This window comes from Diaphorina citri, unplaced genomic scaffold (assembly GCF_000475195.1).
Source record: "Diaphorina citri unplaced genomic scaffold, Diaci psyllid genome assembly version 1.1 scaffold940, whole genome shotgun sequence".
NCBI classification, from domain to species: Eukaryota; Metazoa; Arthropoda; class Insecta; order Hemiptera; family Psyllidae; genus Diaphorina; species Diaphorina citri.
This window is the reverse complement of record NW_007378371.1, coordinates 67,022-85,858: the sequence shown is the minus strand read 5'-3', so window position 1 is coordinate 85,858 and position 18,837 is coordinate 67,022. Positions and strand designations below refer to the sequence as shown.

At 41.8% G+C, this 18,837-nt stretch overlaps 1 protein-coding gene across 1 annotated transcript in view; it reads right to left on the bottom strand.

The window, feature by feature from the left end:
* Positions 1 to 18,837, bottom strand: part of LOC103513210 (receptor-type guanylate cyclase Gyc76C) — a gene marked incomplete in the record, with an annotated part of 53,885 nt that overhangs the window by 11,180 nt on the left and 23,868 nt on the right. Inside the window, 5 exon segments of the mRNA XM_026826473.1 lie at positions 8,289 to 8,412; positions 9,564 to 9,704; positions 11,855 to 12,047; positions 12,465 to 12,617; positions 12,849 to 13,014. Of these exon segments, the coding sequence (XP_026682274.1) occupies positions 8,289 to 8,412; positions 9,564 to 9,704; positions 11,855 to 12,047; positions 12,465 to 12,617; positions 12,849 to 13,014 (777 nt within the window).

The following is an 18,837-nucleotide window of genomic DNA, read 5'->3' as shown; positions in this document are numbered from 1 at the left end:
GAAGTAGGGGATTGAGTCTAACATCTATACTATTGAGATCTTCAGATTATTTAAAAGTATTAAAATTGAATTTTTATCTGTGGGCGAGGTCATATTGTGAAAAGTGAATAACTTGATCCCTGGGGCTTTCTAGGCCTTAGCTTAGACTGCTTGGAGTAGTATATCTGCCTACTACAATTTACTTTATTTCAGTAGGTACTGTAGGTAGGTAATTTAAATTCTATCTTTAGAAGACCGTTTTATGAATAATTATTGAATAATGAACATACCTACATACATAGCTTGATTAGCTTGTTAAAATGTGTACTTTTTTTCTATAATATTATTTATGTAATTAGGGTTTTGTTTTTAATCAGAGTTCTTGACAAGGTGATTTTTGCTATAATGGGATACGTTTCATTTTATCCGATCAAAAATAAGTATAGATGTAGATAGTAGAGATGTGGAAAGAGTGAGTGAGTTGTAAAAGAAGAACTACTCATTTTAGTGAACTACTCAGTTAATGAGTCAGATTTTAACTCCCTACATAACGTACCTATGCTCCCGAGTCTAACATCTATACTATTGAGATCTTCAGATTATTTAAAAGCATTAAAATTGAATTTTTATCTGTGGGCGAGGTCATATTGTGAATAACTTGATCCCTGGGACTTTCTAGGCCTTAGCTTAGACTGCTTGGAGTAGTATATCTGCCTACTACAATTTACTTTATTTCAGTAGGTAGGTAATTTAAATTCTATCTTTAGAAGACCGTTTTATGAATAATTATTGAATAATGAACATACATATACATAGCTTGATTAGCTTGTTAAAATGTGTACTGAGGAACCGAGCCTAAGAAAACGTCAGCTCCGTCCCGCAGTAAATCCAAAGACAATGCTCCAGTCAAACCAGATCAGAACACAGGGAGCTCTCAAGGAAGCAAAGGCGACGCGGACAAACCTCCTTTATCTTCCACCAGCAAGACGAGGAACCGAGCCTAAGAAAACGTCAGCTCCGTCCCGCAGTAAATCCAAAGACAATGCTCCAGTCAAACCAGATCAGAACACAGGGAGTTCTCAAGGAAGCAAAGGCGACGCGGACAAACCTCCTTTATCTTCCACCAGCAAGACTGGGAAGCAAGCGTCTGACAACACTGCCTTGAGTGAGGACCTTGTTGTCAAATCGCCCCGATCCAAATCCGAAACTTCCCGCGGGTCTTTCTTCCGGTCGTTATCAACCGAGAACAAACACCGGAAACCGTCTCCATCGCCCGCAGAATCAAATGCCTCGGACGCCGGAGGCTCTAGTCAATCCGCACCCTCCAGTGCGGGCAAGAAGCTGAAGAAGTTCTGGGAATGCACTTCTGGAAATCCTCAATCTGGCGGAGGGGAGAGTGCCCGCAGAATCAAATTCCTCGGACGCCGGAGGCTCTAGTCAATCCGCACCCTCCAGTGCGGGCAAGAAGCTGAAGAAGTTCTGGGAATCCACTTCTGGAAATCCTCAATCTGGCGGAGGGGAAAGTAGTTCAACCAATCAGACTGCTCCGTCGCCTTCGTCCGGGTTTTCTCAGCTGTTGAGCAGTGGACGGAGTAAAAAGAAGAATAAGAAGAACAAGGAATAGGCGGAGTCCTTGGACCAGAGACTGCTGAGGTGAAGGTGCTTCCCGGTATCAACGTCTCCAGACAGTATAAAACAAGGTATTTGTAGTCTTCTTTGTAATCAATATCCTGGACCAGAGACTGCTGAGGTGAAGGTGCTTCCCGGTATCAACGTCTCCAGACAGTATAAAACAAGGTATTTGTAGTCTTCTTTGTAAAAGCATATAAGACTAGACTGATATGCACAGTTGTTGGGGGGAAAAATGCTAAAAAAAGGGACTCCTCAGGCCCACGCCGGCCTGGCAGTTTAAATAAAGTTCTTGTAATTAACAAAATAGTAATAATAATCTAGTCCCCTAACATCAACATCTTCCCTTGGGCTTTTTCCTGAAAATTCAGAAAAGGATTCTTTGTAATCAATATCCCTTATAAGCATATAAGACTAGACTGATATGCACAGTTGTTGGGGGGGAAAAATGCTAAAAAAGGGACTCCTCAGGCCCACGCCGGCCTGGCAGTCTAAATAAAGTACTTGTAATTAACAAAATAGTAATAATAATCTAGTCCTCTAACATCTTCCTTTGGGCTTTTTCCTGAAAATTCAGAAAATTGGGCTTTTTCCTGAAAATTCAGAAAAAATGTGTACTTTTTTTCTATAATATTATTTATGTAATTAGGGTTTTGTTTTTAATCAGAGTTCTTGACAAGGTGATTTTTGCTATAATGGGATACGTTTCATTTTATCCGATCAAAAATAAGTATAGATGTAGATAGTAGAGATGTGGAAAGAGTGAGTGAGTTGTAAAAGAAGAACTACTCATTTTAGTGAACTACTCAGTTAATGAGTCAGATTCTAACTCCCTACATAACGTAGGTACCTATGCTCCCTATTATACCTGAGGAGTCAGTTACATATTTTAAGATCTGACTCACTGACTCAGTAGTTCACTGGAAAGATTGTTTAACACACTCATTCTTTACAAATCTCTAGATAGTTTGGGTCACTCTGAATTAATTTTGTGATATATTTTGTGTTTATAGGTGAACCGTATTGATTTTTTTATCTGAGTTATAATTATCATTTTACCAAATTTTACATGATAGCGAGGAGTCAGTTACATATTTTAAGATCTGACTCACTGACTCAGTAGTTCACTGGAAAGATTGTTTAACACACTCATTCTTTACAAATCCCTAGATAGTTTGGGTCACTCTGAATTAATTTTGTGATATATTTTGTGTTTATAGGTGAACCGTATTGATTTTTTTTTTTATCTGAGTTATAATTATCATTTTACCAAATTTTACATGATAGATATTATTTGTAGATAAAATACTAATGATGTACATCAAAGGCTTGTAACTCGTTTTGTGTCGAAATTATGAGGTTTATAAACGCAACAATTCATTTGTAACTTATTTTACAGTAGATCTTTAGATTCTTCAGTAAACTTGTGTGAACCCACTTAAAAAGGACAAAAAAGGCTGCAGAAATTACCTACATCTTCTTCTGTTTACACAAAACAATTTACAAGTTTTTTACTTACATTTCGTCCAGTAACATATTTTTTTCTTTGTAAAGTAAAGACACCGTTTTGAAATGTGAAGTTTTTCAGGAGGGAAAAATCTGAGGGTCTCTTTTCTTCATCAGCGGTTAGGGGATAGGGCATCTTTACCCTGCCCTGATTGTTTAACACACTCATTCTTTACAAATCTCTAGATAGTTTGGGTCACTCTGAATTAATTTTGTGATATATTTTGTGTTTATAGGTAAACCGTGTTGATTTTTTTTTTATCTGAGTTATAATTATCATTTTACCAAATTTTACATGATTACAAATCTCTAGATAGTTTGGGTCACTCTGAATTAATTTTGTGATATATTTTGTGTTTATAGGTGAACCGTATTGATTTTTTTATCCGAGTTATAATTATCATTTTACCAAATTTTACATGATAGATATTATTTGTAGATAAAATATTAATGATGTACATCAAAGGCTTGTAACTCGTTTTGTGTCGAAATTATGAGATTTATAAACGCAACAATTCATTCGTAACTCATTTTATAGTAGATGAGAGAGAGTGAGTGAGAGAGAGAGAGAGAGAGAGAGAGAGAGAGAGGGGAGGGGATAACAAAATGGCGGACAAATGATATGTATTCTTCTTGTAAATACGTTTCGTTTTACATATGTACCTATCTGGTTAAATTATAAGAGGTGAGTTTTAGCAAGGGGGAAAAAAAGAGGAAAAATAGAAGGGGGAGGGACTCTTTTCAGAGCCAACAAAGAAAATATTGTGGCCATCTAAGGCCAGCCACTCGCTATCATGTAGACCTGACAACAGGTACACCTGATAGTGTGTGTGCTCGTCAGGCGGACCTGATCAGGTGTACCTGTCAGGTCTACTTGATAGTGAGTGGCTGGCCTTAAATCATCGTTAAAATGATTATTTTCATTGAGTTTCGAGAAATTTTGTTTTTACTATCAGAATTTTTTCTTGCTAAAACTCTTGAATAAAACAGTAAACAACAATAAAAAATGTAGAGTTTACTTTTTGTAGATAAGTGATTATGAACACTTGCACTTCTGGTGTGTTCAAGCAATTAAATAAGGTTTCGGCTCGCCTACTCGCCTGGTAAACAGAAGGGCGTGAGTTCAATCCCAGCCGAGGCACGGAACCGGGGAGAGGGGATAACAAAATGGCGGACAATGATATGTATTCTTCTTGTAAATACGTTTCGTTTTACATACCTATCTGGTAAAATTATGGGAGGTGAGTTTTAGCAAGGGAAAAAAAAAGAGGGAAAATAGAAAGGGGGAGGGACTCTTTTCAGAGCCAACAAAGAAAATATTGTAGCCATCTAAGGCCAGCCACTCGCTGTCATGTAGACCTGACGACAGGTACACCTGATAGTGTGTGTGCTCGTCAGGTGTCAGGTAGACCTGATCAGGTGTAACTGTCAGGTCTACTTGATAGTGAGTGGCTGGCCTGAAATCATCGTTAAAATGATTATTTTCATTGAGTTTCGAGAAATTTTGTTTTTACTGTCAGAATTTTTTCTTGCTAAAACTCTTGAATAAAAACAGTAGGTAAACAACAATAAATAATGTAGAATTTACTTTTTGTAGATAAGTGATTATGAACACTTGCACTTCTGGCGTGTTCAAGCAATTAAATAAGGTTTCGGCTCGCCTGCTCGCCTGGTAAACAGAAGGGCGTGAGTTCAATCCCAGCCGAGGCACGGAACTACCAACCTCCAGATGTGTTCTTGTTCCGAGTATGTTTTCCAGAAAGAATTGGAGGCGTGATTTTTATTCTTCTCAGACCGGAATTTGAACCTGGATTCTCCTTAATGGTCAGTGAAGTAACCAGAACTGGCGCTCAATATCTGAAACCCACAGAGATGAATAAGGTTACTACAAGAATTTCATTGTTAAGCCAGCCTAGTTAGTTTGGAGAGTAGCGCGTCCGCCTTGTTGGCGCTGGTCGCGTGTTCGATTACCGCCTGGGGCTGACTTTAGCCTTAACAGATACGGTTCATTCTCGGAACGGCTGGCTTTCTCCTATCCTGTCCACTTACAGACATTAGCAGTTACAGATCCCTCTATCAAACTTCTTTTTTTTCCTCTCTTTTTTTTAAAAAAAAAAGCCTTTCATAGTGAGTCGCTACTTAGACCATTACTAAACAAAAAGGTCGCTCTTTACTTGGACTATACCAGACTGGGTCGCTACTCACCTAGACTATGCTGGACTGGGTGTCGGGTTGCTGAATGAGTTGCATGTCGGGGGGCCGATACATGTTCTTCCGTAGCGACACGTCGCTACTATTGAAAAGCGAGAATAGCCAGGTCGTTAGCGAGGCGCTACCCCGGGCTCCCGGCTTACTGCTGACTTGCTCCAAGGAATGCCATCGCTTACCCCCTCCTCCGCCACCTCCTCCTGAGAGCAAATAAAAACATGAGATAAAGTTAATGTGAGCTATAAATAAACAAAACACAAGATTAAATCAATTTGGGTCATAAATGTGTTTGCACTGCCTCGACAACATAGACTCACCTCTTTCGATCGAGGGCGTCGACTATGTGTGGTGTGGACACACCTTAAGAAGCTATGTAGGTACTTATGTAAGAAGATATGTACATTTTACGGGCTTATATTTAACCTGAGATCTCTGTATGTCCCTATAGATTTGATAGAGGGAACTGCAAGTGCTAAGGTCTTATCGTCCCGAAATCGAAGAGAAAAAGAAGACAGGCTAGGAGAAAGTCAGCCGTTCCGAGAACGAACCTTATCTTTTTCGGATGAAATCCGCTTCGGGCGGTAATTGAACCCACGGCCTAGCGCTTACAAGGCAGACGCGCTACAAACCAAGCTAACTAGGCTGGCATATTTAAAGGAATGAAGAATTGAATTTGAAAATCACCCACCTCCTCCTCCTCCTGAATCAACAAGGAGCGGCGTACAATGTAGCGACCCGTTGACTACGATAGCGTCCGAGTCGCTATGATTATCCCCCTGGTCGCTACCATGGGGTAGCGGCGCTAGGGAGATGGTGGCGCCGCTACTGTGGGATTCGACTCGGCGGGTCGCTTGCCCGGATGATATGGGATGGGACTCTCGGCGACTCAGGAGCGCCTGCTTTTCCTGAGGGAAGAGAAGAGAGAGGAGAGAAATATCGTTAGTAAAAAACAGCAATTTATTTTCTTTAGTCTTTTTTATATTAGAAAAAATAATGACAAAAAAAAGGTCTTTAAACAGGGAGTAAACCAGCTTAGTCTCGCTTGCCCGGATGATATGGGATGGGACTCTCGGCGACTCAGGAGCGCCTGCTTTTCCTGAGGGAAGAGAAGAGAGAGGAGAGAAATGTCGTTAGTAAAAAACAGCAATTTATTTTCTTTTTTTATGTTAGAAAATTAATGACAAAAAAAAAGTCTTTAAACAGGGAGTAAACCAGCTTAGTCTGGCTGGCTGGGGGACTCTAAACAAGGAGTAGACCAGCTTAGTCTGGCTGGCTAGGGGACTTCAAACAGGGAGTAGACCAGCTTAGTCTGGCTGGCTGGGGGACTTCAAACAGGGAGGATACCAGCTTAGTCTGGCTGGCTGGGGGACTTCAAACAGTCTGAATTTCCCTCGGCAAAGAAATAGCAAAGGTTGAGTGCGAAGGGCATCCACTCGTAAAAATTTTGTAGTCAAAACCAAATGTAAGTCCAAAGCAACCACCCTATCTAGGGCTGATTGAGAGGCTGATAAAAAACGCCGACCCCGTCTGTACACGAGCGTTGGATCGCCGTTTTTATTTCGTAGCAATAAAACAAGAGACTGCTACATTAGACTCATGTGTTGTAGTCTGTGTCGTAGTACATATGTCTCCGATTAGATGGACTATAAGGTGCTGGGTCAACACGAGAACACCAGAAAGTAACCCGTTGAAATACGTTTGCAATCGAAAAAAGAGTGTTTTTTTTTTTCTTGTTTTTTTTTGTCAATGATGGGATTTGAACCCGGGACCTGGGATCTTACCTGTAAGGATCTACAGCTAGTCTTCATAGAGGATGTTATTCTATCCAGGGCCTTGTTAGGGAAAGGGTCTAGGGATACACTCAGGGGGTCTGCAAGGCGTTTTCTCAGGTTGATAAGTGGTGTTGACGGGATTGTAGGAGGTAGCTGGCGATTCACGTTCTCGATTTGACTGCCTGGAAGAGAAAACGAGTGAAAAAAGTCATTCCTTTGTGTTATTATAACCAACCTCAGTGGTGCAGTTGTTAACGCGTTAGACTTTGGATCTGGAGGTTGGTGGTTCGAGTCTAAGTCTAGTCATGTAAATGTAAAGTTTATCTAGATATAATAATCAGGGAACGATGTTTGTGACAAGCATAATTTAAAAATTCCTCCTCCTCTTTGTGTTATTATGTCACAACTTTGGTGCTCACTGCCGCATTGTAGGATTTTCCAAACATCTTAATAATCCTAACACCCGATGTTTAGCTAACATCTTGGCACCGGTCGCTGAACAATATTAATATTAATTATTTATAATTTTATTAATTTTGCGGATATCAAATAATAATTACTAAATTCTTTAACTAATGCGAAAAAAAAGAAAAAAAAAGTGAAAGCATTGACGAGGTAAAATCATTTTCTTAGTAATATCTAACAATAAAATCAAATCATGAATAATTCTTTGTGGCAAAGCAGAGAGCTTTTTCACAAGTTTTGTGGATATCACAGCATTACTAAGTAGCGCCTCCTTTATTCACGGAATCAATCATTTGCATGATACTAAGCAACCTCCATGGCCAAGTGGGTATCACACTAGGCTTGCACACAGGAGGCCTGGGTTCAATGCCCGGGCAAATTTTTTGACCCCGCCGGGCATCGAATCCGAACCCTCCAGCGTGTATTCTTACCTTGTCTGCCAGCCTAGTTAGCTTAGTTGGTGACCATGCTGGCACCGGTCGCTATGCGCATTTATATTACATAGCTACTCATTTTCCTCGCGAAGCTAAGTGGGCCCCGCAACAACCAGTCACGGAATCAATCATTCGCAAGGTACAATTTTTTTGACCTCGCAGGGAATCGAACCCTCGTCTCCCACGTGCAAAGCGAGCGCAGTGACCACTACGCCATGGGAGCTGTTTATCTAGGTTCTAAAATGTAGTAAAAAGACGAATTAAGGGGTAAATAAGTGAGAAGGGTTGTTCTTACCTCCAGTGGCGTACTTTCAGCGGACATGGCCGTGAAGCCGACAATGTCGCTAAAATAAATGGTAACTAAATCATAGGACTCGGGTTCCACGCCGTACCCCCGGGTCAGTCTTGATGCTACGGGTCTGAAACACAACAAACGAAACAATCATTAATTATATACCCCCTGGTCCGTCTTGATGCTACGGGTCTGAAACACAACAAACGAAACAATCATTAATTATATACCCCCGGGTCAGTCTTGATGCTACGGGTCTGAAACACAACAAATAAACCGTCAATATTAATTATTTATAATTTGATTAATTTTGTGGATATCAAATATTAATTACTAAATTCTTGAACTAATGCGAAAAAAAAGTGAAAGCGTTGACGAGGTAAAATCATTTTCTTAGTAATATCTAATAATAAAATCAAATCATGAATAATTCTTTGTGGCAAACCAGAGAGCTTTTTCACAAGTTTTGTGGATATCACAGCATTACTAAGTAGCGCCTCCTTTACTATTAATTCTCATCTACTCGTATCATCAATCTTGTTACTCTGGTAACGCCACCACTGGTCGCTACTCAATTAGAGTCCTTAATTGTCCTCACAAGGCTGAGTGCACCGCGAACTCCAAACACGGAGTCGAAAAAACTTCAACCCCGCCAGGGGTCTCCGGAGTGAAAGCCTAGTATGATATCCACTCGGGCACGGAGGCTGCTAAATTCAGGGAGGTGGAGGAAAGTGCACCGCGAACTCCAAACACGGAGTCGAAAAAACTTCAACCCCGCCAGGGGTCTCCGGAGTGAAAGCCTAGTGTGATACCCACTCGGGCACGGAGGCTGCTTAATTTAGGGGGATGGAGGACGAAGTGCTAAAAAAGTGAAAGCGTTGACGAGGTAAAATCATTTTCTTAGTAATATCTAATAATAAAATCAAATCATGAATAATTCTTTGTGGCAAAGCAGAGAGCTTTTTCATAAGTTTCGTGGATATCACAGCATTACTAAGTAGCGCCTCCTTTATTATTAATTCTCATCTACTCGTATCATCAATCTTGTTACTTTGGTAATGCCACCACTGGTCGCTACTCAATTAGAGTCCTTAATTGTCCTCACGAGGCTGAGTGCATCGCGAACTCCAAACACGGAGTCGAAAAAACTTCAACCCCGCCAGGGGTCTCCGGAGTGAAAGCCTAGTGTGATACCCACTCAGGCACGGAGGCTGCTTAATTTAGGGGGATGGAGGACGAAGTGCTAGTTTTATATCGCGAAAAGATCGAGATACATACGCGGGTAACATCCGATGCAGCAAGTCTTCAGTCTTTCTCTTCTCTTCATACACCTCCATGGTGCGTTGATTGACTAGATCCTCCAGATTGTTGGCATACTTCTCCATCATCTCCATCATTTGATCGATGATGTTCTTTTGTCTGCAAAATTTGGGCACGAAAAGTAAATAAGTCTGTAAAATTATCCCTCCAGATTGTTGGCATACTTCTCCATCATCTCCATCATTTGATCGATGATGTTCTTTTGTCTGCAAAATTTGGACACGAAAAGTAAATAAGTCTGTAAAATTATTAACATATTTTAATAGAAAGTAGAGATTGGAGTGGATTGGAACAGATCACACGCCTTCAGGCACACTCCATTTATCAAAGGTCTAGGACTTGCCCGTGGAATTGATCCTTCTATAATAATTTGAATCTTCTTCGCCTTTTTCCGTGTACAATTGTACAGACGTGGTCCGTAATCGGCGTTTTTCGTCAGCCTCTCAATCAGTCTTAACTAGGGTTATTTCTTTGGTTTTGGCTACAAAATTTACCAGTGGACGCCCTTCGCACTCAACCTTTGCTATTTCTTTAGCAAGGTAAATCCAGGCTGGTATACTCCCTGTTAAAAGTCCCCCAGCCTGAATAAGCTGGTCTACTCCCTGTTTAACGTCCCCCAGCTCCCCCAGCCAGACAGAAAAGGAATTAATTTATATTCCATACAAAAAACCAGGTCATTGGTACGAGAATACCTCCAGATTGTTGGCATACTTCTCCATCATCTCCATCATTTGATCGATGATGTTCTTTTGTCTGCAAAATTTGGACACGAAAAGTAAGTAAGTCTGTAAAATTATTAACATATTTTAATAGAAAGTAGAGATCGAGTGGATTGGAACAGATCACATGCCTTCAGGCACACTCCATTTGTCAAAGGTCTAGGACTTGCCCGTTGAATTGATCCTTCTATAATAATTTCAATCTTCTTCGCCTTTTTCCGTGTACACTTGTACAGACGTGGTCCGTGGTCGGCGTTTTTCGTCAGCCTCTCAATCAGTCTTAACTAGGGTTATTTCTTTGGTTTTGGCTACAAAATTTACGAGTGGATGCCCTTCGCACTCAACCTTTGCTATTTCTTTAACAAGGGAAATTCAGGCTGGTATACTCCCTGTTAAAAGTCCCCCAGCCTGAATAAGCTGGTCTACTCCCCATCAGTCTTAACTAGGGTTATTTCTTTGGTTTTGGCTACAAAATTTACGAGTGGATGCCCTTCGCACTCAACCTTTGCTATTTCTTTAGCAACGGAAATTCAGGCTGGTATACTCCCTGTTAAAAGTCCCTCAGCCTGAATAAGCTGGTCTACTCCCTGTTAAACGTCCCCCAGCTCCCCCAGCCAAACCCCTTTAAAAAAAAAAAAAAAAAAAAAAAAAAAATACCTTGTCTATCAACACTATTCTGTCTGTCCACACTGTTGCCACGTGTTATATAGGACTGACGTCTGCTATCCAGACCTCCCACTAGCTTAGGACTGCGATGAGGTCCACAACAGAGAGGTGGCAACTCTGTCAGATCCACCTGGAAAATGGGAGAATGGGCAAGATTAGACCGACCAAACAACAGCTACATCTATGTGGTCTGTGTCGTAGCATACCCATCCGATAGTATGTCCCTTATCAGATGGCCAATACGAGACACAATACTTCTTATTTAGGTGCTGGGTCAATACGAACGTAACCCGTTTAAATGTTTGCATTAGAAATATGAGTGCATTTTCTTCTTTTTTCTTTTTTAACTCTGGGAATCGAACCCAGTACCTTCTGCATGGTTTACCTCTCTCTCCTTTTAATAGAAAGTAGAGATCGAGTGGATTGGAACAGATCACATGCCTTCAGGCACACTCCATTTGTCAAAGGTCTAGGACTTGCCCGTGGAATTGATCCTTCTATAATAATTTGAATCTTCTTCGCCTTTTTCCGTGTACAGAAGGGGTCGGCGTTTTTCGTCAGCCTCTCAATTAGTCTTAACTAGGGTGATTTCTTTGGGCTGACATTTGGTTTTGGCTACCAAAAATTGACGAGTGGATGCCCTTCGCACTTAACCTTTGCTATTTCTTTAGCAAGGAAAATTCAGGCTGGTATACTCCCTGTTAAAAGTCCCCCAGCCTGAATAAGCTGGTCTACTCCCTGTTTAACGTCCCCCAGCTCCCCAGCCAGACAGAAAAGGAATTAATTTATATTCCATACAAAAACCAGGTCAATGGTACGAGAATGGGTAGTTTTAAACGCAACTAGTATGTATATTTCACTCACTTGCCATCCTTCATATGTTTAAGGCGGGCCCGTATGGTGGGGAAGTCAGGCCTGGACTCAGGGGCTTCCGCCCAGCAGTCTCGCATGCAGGCGAGGACGAAGGGTTCACATGAGTCCCGTAATAGTTCTAGATTGGGACGGAAGGGCTCCTCACAGTCCTCCCCTGGGTGTTGCCGGACCATGTTCACGATTTCTGCAATGCAAATAGAAAAATACAGTCGAACCTCTCTAATAAATTGGGACCCATCAGGTCAGCTACCTTGGCGTAGTGGTCACTGCGCTTACCTTGCAAGCGGGAGACCCGGGTTCGATTCCCGGCGGAGTCAGAAAATTTGCATCATTCAAATGATTGATTCCGTGACTGGCTGTTGCGGGGCCCACTCAGCCTCGTGAGGAAAATGAGTAGCTTTGTAATATAAATGCGCATAGCGACCGGTGCCAACATGTTAGCTAAACATCGGGTGTTAGCATTATTAAGATATTTGGAAAATCCTACAATGCTGCAGTGAGCACCAAGTTATGATATAATAACACAAAGAAAGGGCATTTATTTATTTATTTACTTGATTTCTCTCTCTCGTAGTCTTATCTAACGAGGTCCAAATCTCACCTTTAGGTTCATACAGTCCGCAGCCTCCAAAGGGGCCTCGTCTGCCTATGATCTCATGCAGAATGACAGCAAACGCGTACACATCAGCCTTCTGAGTGCCTCGGATAGGAGCGTGAGTATCCCGCAGCAACTCTGGAGCTTTCCATAGGAGACCTGAGAGTCAAATTTTTGCCAAATTACAATACTTTCCTTATTGAAGGATAAGGAAAGTAAAAATCTTATAGAAATAGGTTTAAAAACATTGAAACGTTATTCGAAATTGCAAAATCTTTATCGCTTAATATCCACTTTTTGTACAACAACGACTTTGGTACACACACTTTAGGAATGTTAGAAATATTGATCTAGGTATTACCAACAATTAGGATAATACTCAATACTTACTCCTATAATACTGATGTTCCCCAATACTGTCGTTCTCAGCACAGTGCCTTAGCTCGTGTAGACCAAAGTCCGTCACTTGTAGAACCCATCGACTCGTCACTACACAATTGGAACTCTTCAAGTTACCATGACACCCGATAGGGGACCTGTGCAGAAACGTCATGCCCTGAGGGGAAGAAGCAATAAAATATGTATATCTAATTAATTATTTAGGAAGGAAATTGGAAGCGGACTTTACACAGGGAGTATACCAGCCTGAAATCTCCCTAGCTAGAGAAATAGCAAAGGTTGAGTGCGAAGGGCATCCACTCGTAAAATTTTGTCGCCAAAACTAAATGTCTGCTCAAAACGATCACCCTAGTTAGGGCTGATTGAGAGGCTGACGAAAAACGCCGACCCCGTCTGAACACGGGAAAAGGTGAAGAAAAAGAAGAAGAGAAAGAGAGAGAGAGAGAGAGAGAGAGAGAGAGAGAGAGCGAGAGAGAGAGAGAGAGAAAGAAGAAAGGTTACACTACTTACACAGGACTAAAGAGTCCCTTTACTCCAGCAGTAGGCTACTACTATTCTTGTGGTCAAATTCTCAAATAAAATTGAGGATAAAATTCCATACTTTGGCTGGGATTGAACCTATGCCCTCCTGTTTACCAGGCGAGCGTCAAACAGGACCACCGAGGCAGGTTTTTGGTGACGGGACGGGAGGTTACAACAAGCTATCCGCATCCTTACATTAACCTCACCCAGTCTGCATCCTTAGTACGACAAGCTACCCTGAGTGAGGCCGGGAATAGAAGCGTTTAAACTTGTAGCTAACCTCGTTTTTCTTGGCGGGGCGGAGCGCTACCGCGCTCCTTAGTAGCGCTCCTTAATAAGGAGAAAATAAGTCTTCACTTGACTAAAAACAAGTTTTCACTGAGTTTTTAAGACCAAGTTTTTAGTCAAGAGAAGACTTATTTCTTCTTATTTTTATAAAATAAATCTAATACTATTAGAGACTTGGCGGGGCGGAGCGCTACCGCGCTCCTTAGTAGCGCTCCTTAATAAGGAGAAAATAAGTCTTCACTTGACAAAAAACAAGTTTTCACTAAGTTTTTAAGACCAAGTTTTTAGTCAAGAGAAGACTTATTTTCTTCTTATTTTTTTAGTATTAATTAGTACTTGACGTGGTATCCCGTCATTCATCAGGTAAGTGATAATGATAATATCATTCTTATTTCTTAGTATTAATTAGTACTTGACGTGGTATCCCGTCTCCAAAGTTCATCAGGTAAGTGATAATGATAATATCTGATAACAGCCCAGATATCATGGCTAAAGGGGACGTTAAAAGTCTGGCTAGGCGGCTACTTTCCCTGTCGCGTATAATATCTCTAGTAGCGCAGTCAAACTTTCTTGACTTGGCGGGGCGGAGCGCTACCGCGCTCCTTAGTAGCGCTCCTTAATAAGGAGAAAATAAGTCTTCACTTGACTAAAAACAAGTTTTCACGGGGGCTAAATAAAGAATATAGCGCCGCAGGCGAAATTTTTGTGTTGATTGTAATACGCTGTCATGATTTTTTGGTGCACTGAGTGTAGATCATCTCGCTCCCAACTAGGGTTGTCAGATTTGTTTTTCGAATTTACGAGACAAATCATAAAAAAAATGGGGTTTTCAAATCACTTCGCGTTCCACAGATTGGGAACCTCTGGTGTATAGATTAGTAGAATATATTACATATTGAGGAAGGAAGACCAAGATGACATACAGGGCGTGGGTGGATGAGAATGTATGACCCAACAAGAGTGTATGACCCAACAAGACGAGATGTCATATCCTTGAAATCAATGAATCATACTGTACCTACCAGAAGCCAGCCTAGTTAGCTTAGTTGGTAGTGCGTCTGCCTTGTAAGCGCTAACGAACCCACGGCCTAGCGCTTACAAGGCAGACGCACTACCAACTAAGCTAACTAGGCTGGCGGATAGAAACTTTAATTAACGAAGAAAGGTAGAAACTTTCAACGGGTTACTTTCTGGAGTTCTAGTGTTGACTAAGCACCTAAATGGGAAGTGTTGTGTCTGTTATCACCCATTTGATGAGGGACATACTACGGGATGGACATGCTACGACACAGACGTGAGTCTAATATAGCAGTTGTTTTATTGCTACGAAATAAAGACGGCTGTGAAACGCTCTTTTTTTTAAGCCAACTAAACGCCTTCAGTACTCTTGAAAGCAACTTTACCACTTTAAATTGAGTTCTTTTAAAATAAAATTAGCCAGCCTAGTTAGCTTAGTTGGTAGTGCGTCTGCCTTGTAAGCGCTAAGCCGCGGGTTCAATTCCCGCCCGGGGCGGATTTTATCCTGATGGGATAATGTTCGTTCTCGGAGCGGCTGGCTTTCTCCTATCCTGTCTTCCTTCTTTCTTCGATTATCGGGACGATAAGACCATAGCAGTTACAGTTCCCTCTGTCAAACCTTTTAAAAAATAAAATAAAATTGCCCACTAGGCGCAGAGCTTCAAGCAAACCCCCTCTTACCTGAATGTATACCGATGCGCAACTTGAGAGTTTCCTGCGGCCGGTGCGCAATCTTATGATTCTTGACTGCGTCCAATAGATTGAGAGACATACTGGCTATTTCCCCTGCATGACTGTCGCCATTCTTAATAGGTAACCCTGACACCTGGCGGAGAGAAATGGAAGTTATTAAATAATAATAGAATAGAATATACGTACCTTGTTTATCCTGCCAGAATGAGACTAAAAAGTCCCTTTACCCCAGCAGTCTAAACAAGGTCTCATTTCCCCTGCATGACTGTCGCCATTCTTAATAGGTAACCCTGACACCTGGCGGAGAGAAATGGAAGTTGTTAAATAATAATAGAATATACATACATACATACCTTGTTTATCCTGCCAGAATGAGACTAAAAAGTCCCTTTATACCCCAGCAGTCTAACCAAGGTCTCGTGTATTTTATAGGATTAACAACATAATACAATACATCTATAATCCCTTGTTTAAATCTGGCTAGGGGACGTTAGAGAGTAGACTAGTGTCTAGCTATGGGACTATAAACAGGGACAACAGCTAACATCAGCCTTCTGAGTGCCTCGGATAGGAGCGTGAGTATCCCGCAGCAACTCTGGAGCTTTCCATAGGAGACCTGAGGGTCAAATTTTTGCCGAATTACAATACTTTCCTTATTGGCCGGACCATGTTCACGATTTCTGCAATGCAAATAGAATCATACAGTCGAACCTCTCTAATAAATTGGGACCCATCAGGTCAGCTACCTTGGCGTAGTGGTCACTGCGCTCACCTTGCAAGCGGGAGACCCGGGTTCGATTCCCGGCGGAGTCAGAAAATTTGCATCATTCAAATGATTGATTCCGTGACTGGCTGTTGCGGGGCCCACTCAGCCTCGTGAGGAAAATGAGTAGCTTTGTAATATAAATGCGCATAGCGACCGGTGCCAGCATGGTTGGTAAACATTGTTAGCTGAGATTATTGAGATATTTAGAAAATCCTACAATGCTGCAGTGAGCACCAAAGTTGTGACATAATAACACAAAGAAACAGCATTTATTTATTTACTTGATTTCTCTCTCTCCCCTGCACCGCGCCCTCAGTAGCTCCCACCAGCCAATAGGTGAGCACCTCGCCCTTCCCCTTCATGCAGACCACGCCCCTTTCCTCCACTATGTAGCCGCCTAGTTTGTCCAAGGCGGCTTTGCACGCGGGTGAGATGTGTATGCGGAGAGGTTCGCCTGTGCTTTCCATGCGGGAGGCAGTGTTGACGGTGTCACCGAAGAGACAGTACCGGGGCATGGATCAGCCTTCTGAGTGCCTCGGATAGGAGCGTGAGTATCCCGCAGCAACTCTGGAGCTTTCCATAGGAGACCTGAGGGTCAAATTTTTTGCCGAATTACAATACTTTGCTTATTACATTCCTGCTACCACGCCGGCCACCACGGGACCTGAAGAGGAAAACGGGATTTTCATTAGACTAGGAAGATGGAAACCATGGTCAGACCGACCACGCCGGCCACCACGGGACCTGAAGAGGAAAACGGGATTTTCATTAGACTAGGAAGATGGAAACTTTTTTTTTTAAAGAGGTGGTTTTAAAACATTGAAACGTTATTCGAAATTGCAAAATCTTTATCGCTTAATATCCACTTTTTGTACAACAACGACTTTGGTACACAGGTACACACACTTTAGGAATGTTAGAATCTTTTATAGGTAATACCTACAATTAGGTCCGGAGTTTTCTCAAGTATTTAAACTAACAGGACTAAAAAAAAAAAATAAATAAATTTATTAAAAAGATTGTACCTTAGAACAGCTTTCCCATTACTTCAAGTTCAAGACACATTCTTTTACATCCATGCCTATCCAAGAACGGGAAAATTCGGTTGGAAAATTTCATTCGAAATTGCAAAATCTTTATCGCTTAATATCCACTTTTTGTACAACAACGACTTTGGTACACACACTTTAGGAATGTTAGAAATTGATCTAGGTATTACCTACAATTAGGTCCAGAGTTTTCTCAAGTATTTAAACTAACAGCACTAAAAAAAAAGAAAAAAAAAAACTTTTTTAAATTTATTAAAAAGATTGTACCTTAGAACAGCTTTCCCATTAGTTCAAGACACATTCTTTTACATCCATGCCTATCCAAGAACGGGAAAATTCGGTCAGAAAATTTTCGACCTGACCGGGATTCGAACCCAGCACCTCCAGTCAGTGCTCTTGACCACTCTCCCGGCGGAGTCAGAAAATTTGCATCATTCAAATGATTGATTCCGTGACTGGCTGTTGCGGGGCCCACTCAGCCTCGTGAGGAAAATTAGTAGCTTTGTAATATAAATGCGCATAGCGACCGGTGCCAGCATGGTAGGTAAACATTGTTAGCTGAGATTATTGAGATATTTAGAAAATCCTACAATGCTGCAGTGAGCACCAAAGTTGTGATAGAATAACACAAAGAAACTGCATTTATTTATTTGATTTCTCTCTCTCTCCTAGTCTCATCTAACGAGGTCCAAATCTCACCTTTAGGTTCATACAGTCCGCAGCCTCCAAAGGGGCCTCGTCTGCCTATGATCTCATGCAGAATGACAGCAAACGCGTAGCCGGACCATGTTCACGATTTCTGCAATGCAAATAGAATCATACAGTCGAACCTCTCTAATAAATTGGGACCCATCAGGTCAGCTACCGTGGCGTAGTGGTCACCTTGCAAGCGGGAGACCCGGGTTCGATTCCCGGCGGAGTCAGAAAATTTGCATCATTCAAATGATTGATTCCGTGACTGGCTGTTGCGGGGCCCACTCAGCCTCGTGAGGAAAATGAGTAGCTTTGTAATATAAATGCGCATAGCGACCGGTGCCAGCATGGTTGGTAAACATAAGAAAGGGCAAAGGGCATTTATAACACAAAGAAAGGGCATTTATTTATTTACTTGATTTCTTATATTGAGGATAAAATTCCATACCTCGGCTGGGATTGAACCCACGCCCTCCTGTTTACCAGGCGAGCGCCTTGACCTCTTGACCACTGCACCTCCGAGGCAGGATTGATTTCCATCTTCCCCACACAAAATAGTAGTTACAGTTCTCTTTATCAAACCCCTAAAAAAATCGTTCTTTCAATAAATTCTTCTGATTTGTTCCCCAGGTATCGGGAAAGGCGTTGGCTTCACCGTGGTACCCATGTTCATAGCGGAGGTGACCGACAAAGAAATCCGAGGCACCCTCAGCACCATGTTCACGGGCCACCTGTACGCCGGGATACTCTTCTCCCTTTGCGTCGGTCCCTACATTCATTACCAAGGCCTCAACATCATTCTAGCTATCATACCAATCATCTTCCTAGCTACGTTCACCTTCATCCCTGAGACGCCCCTTTCTATACATACCTCTCTCCCCTGCACCGCGCCCTCAGTAGCTCCCACCAGCCAATAGGTGAAGGCGTCGCTCTGGTTTTCTTTTTTTTTTTT